Source organism: Centruroides sculpturatus, unplaced genomic scaffold (genome assembly GCF_000671375.1).
Source record: "Centruroides sculpturatus isolate CEXI.00-Female unplaced genomic scaffold, Cexi_2.0 scaffold766, whole genome shotgun sequence".
Lineage (NCBI taxonomy): Eukaryota > Metazoa > Arthropoda > Arachnida > Scorpiones > Buthidae > Centruroides > Centruroides sculpturatus.
This window is the reverse complement of record NW_019384954.1, coordinates 310,959-314,090: the sequence shown is the minus strand read 5'-3', so window position 1 is coordinate 314,090 and position 3,132 is coordinate 310,959. Positions and strand designations below refer to the sequence as shown.

Below are 3,132 nucleotides of genomic sequence, written 5' to 3'. Positions count from 1 at the left end.
CGAACAGATTATTGATGAAAACCGAGGTATCACTGTATATATAATTTTTTGAAAATGTTTAAAATAAAAAAATTGCCATTCTATTTATTTTCTAGATTATGTCTATAATGAAAGTAGCAAAAACAAATTTTATTGTGATGAAATTATTACTTAGTGGACATAAAAAGCAATCGAAGGTAAGACAATTTAAAATATATTTCAAAAATAAAAATAGCAAAAAAACTTTATTCAGCTTTCATAGTATTCTTGATATTATGTGACCAAAAATAAAGTGTAACAGAATATTTCTAAACATGAGTATCCTTGGGCTTATATTTTTTGATATTGCTTTTTATTATATTTGCTTTTATTGATATTTTTTGATATTGATATTTATATTTTTTGATATTGCATAACATAAAGAATATTATAAAAACTGACAAAAACTTATTTTTTACTTTTTAGTTCATTTATGTAAATAAATATTTTTTGTATGTGAATAATTTCACATGCATAAAAATATTTTGATGTTTATATATAATAGAATCCACCTACTGTAATCAATTTGGAACTTGCTTATACTCATGATTATTATAATACTACATTCGCATATAATCCATGACTCACTTCAATCTCAATTTACCTACAATCTGGATTGTGACTGTCGCTAGTCGAGCGTCGTGCTGTTCACACAGGCAGTCCGCTCGATAAGAACCTGGCTATTACACGTGATCATAAAACTGACGTAACTACGCGGTAAGTCACAAACACCAACAAACAAAATGGAAGTTTTGGTTAGAAATAAATACTTTTTCTTGCCGTACATCTAATAATAGACAGATGTCGTCGTCTCTCCAGCTGTCTTTTTTATTTCTCTGTCGATAGCCCGACACGTGTTCCGCAGCCATCTTGTATTTTCTTGCACGCGTGGGATTATGGGATCTCTCTTATGACTGGATCTAGTTTCGAGAACTCTCTCCAGTCAATCGCGATTGAACCTCGTTTCAGTCGAGATTGAAACGGTCGAGAGCGTTTGCACCACGGAACACTCTCTGACCTTAGTCACAATCTAGATCAAAATGCTTGGTGCGAACGGGGTATAAGTGATAAAAATGAGTGAGTGCAAGTAAGATAGATTAATGGAAATTCTGGTTTTATTGAATGACATTAAAACTGTGTATTAATTGTAAACCAAAAATTATTGTAGAACTATGTTGTACTTTATTCCGTATTATGTTGTCTTCAAGTTGAAGATTGAGCAATTTAAGATTTACTAAAAATCCTCTTTTATTGACAAAAACTTGAATTATATATATTTACATGCAAGATGCATTTCAAACTTTATACTCCTTCAATTGTTTTATTAAACTCCAAGAGACCTTTATTAAAATTATTTGTATTTGACTCTTTAAAATTTATGTTAACATTCAAAGTGTTTTGGTATTTTCCTATCATACTGTCTCATATCCATTCAAGGTTTATGGTAACCACTTTGATGGTCCTTAGTGATTTTTGGCCATTCTCTTCCTATTGATGTATTTTAATATTGTAGAACCATATTGCAATAAGAGAAGATTTTAAAAAAGGATTTAGGTTTCTTAATCTTTACCTTGATGGTGATACAATACATTAACAGGACATGTTAAAACAATTATAAAATGTATAAATTGACGATTTGTTAATTATTATTATTATTATTATTATTAATTAATAGTAATTCATTCAGTGTTTCCTACTGTTTTTTGTAGTACTATCTGTAATAATAGTTAGCATGTAATTGAAGAAAGAAATGTCAGTAATTTAGCTATTGTACTCTGAGCAAATAACAATAAAAACAATAATTGTTGTATGTTATCAACAACATGTTGAGGCTGATAGTGTGAAAAAAACAACTTAAAAATGCCTATTTACCTGAAGATAATGATAAGTATAATTGAAAAATTTGATTATAAAAGTAAAAGTTTTATAAATGCATTTTAACTTATCAGAATTAATGTATCCCTAATTGCTAAATGGCTTAATCACAGTAGCTGTGATTACACAATAAGCAGATTCTACTGTATATATTCATAAACATTCATCTACCATTTAATAATTGATATTTAACGGTTAAAAATAAGACATTCATTACAAATAAAAAAACTTATTCTTATAGCAATATTAATCTTAATGTAACTAAAATGTATCTTTATTGAAATTATATTAATAATAATAGATTCAAAAACAAAACATCATAAAATTAATTTGACTGTTATGTAAATAATTAATGTGGAAAAATATATAATTTATTTTTTATAATTTTAAAAACATATAATTCAGTATTTGATTAATTAAAGTTGTGTTTGGTATTCATTTATACCCGATAATGATTGTGGGTAATGGACAAAAATGTTCTTATTATTAAATAATTTTAATTGTTTTGGGTATTTTTGTGGGTTATTTCATTACATATAACCCACAAAACTTTTGGGAGAAGTGATAGATATAAAAAATATAGATATATAGAAAAGATATAATTCATTTATTAAAATTAACTTGTCAAATATATTTCAAATATGTTTGAATTTATTATGAACATGAGTGAAAGATGTCAAATAAGATATATTTTTTAACATTATTTTTTCATAAATGAATTATTTAATTTAATATGTAATTAATTGTTAGTTATAAAGAAGTAAACATTTCAGTGTGAAAAACATCAATAAATATTTGTCATTATTTTGTTTTATTCATCCTTAGGATCCACCTGAATTTGATTTTTCCTTGCACAAGAGTTTTCCCATTATACGAATCATCTGGAATAAATAGTAATATGGATTTTAATTGTTACATTTTCTCATTTTTTCTGTAAAAATATCATTTATTGTTTTATTAACTGTAAATAAATAAATAATTGTAAAATAAAGTAATTATTCATTATTTTATATTAAAATTTGCCATTTCATTTCACATAATACACAAGTAATTAACATTTTTACAAAATATATATTAACATTTGTATCAAACATGTTCATTATATCATCAATGTTTAAGATTTTTACATTTTAAACATTGATGATGATTAAAGATTGTTTAAATATTTGGAATTTTAATGAGGTTCAAGATGTTTTAAGTCATATAATGATGCTATTAGGTGATTATGTGAAAAAAAAA

General features: G+C 25.4%; 1 protein-coding gene across 1 annotated transcript in view; it reads left to right on the top strand.

Annotated features, from left to right (window-relative positions):
• LOC111632344 (N-alpha-acetyltransferase 35, NatC auxiliary subunit-like) overlaps positions 1-2,863 on the top strand; it is a 39,266-nt gene extending 36,403 nt beyond the window's left edge. Inside the window, exons 18-19 of the mRNA XM_023376753.1 lie at positions 96-176; positions 2,719-2,863. Of these exons, the coding sequence (XP_023232521.1) occupies positions 96-176; positions 2,719-2,787 (150 nt within the window). The 3' untranslated portion in view covers positions 2,788-2,863. The remainder of the gene's footprint in view (positions 1-95; positions 177-2,718) is intronic.
• Positions 2,864-3,132: the final 269 nt, after the last annotated feature.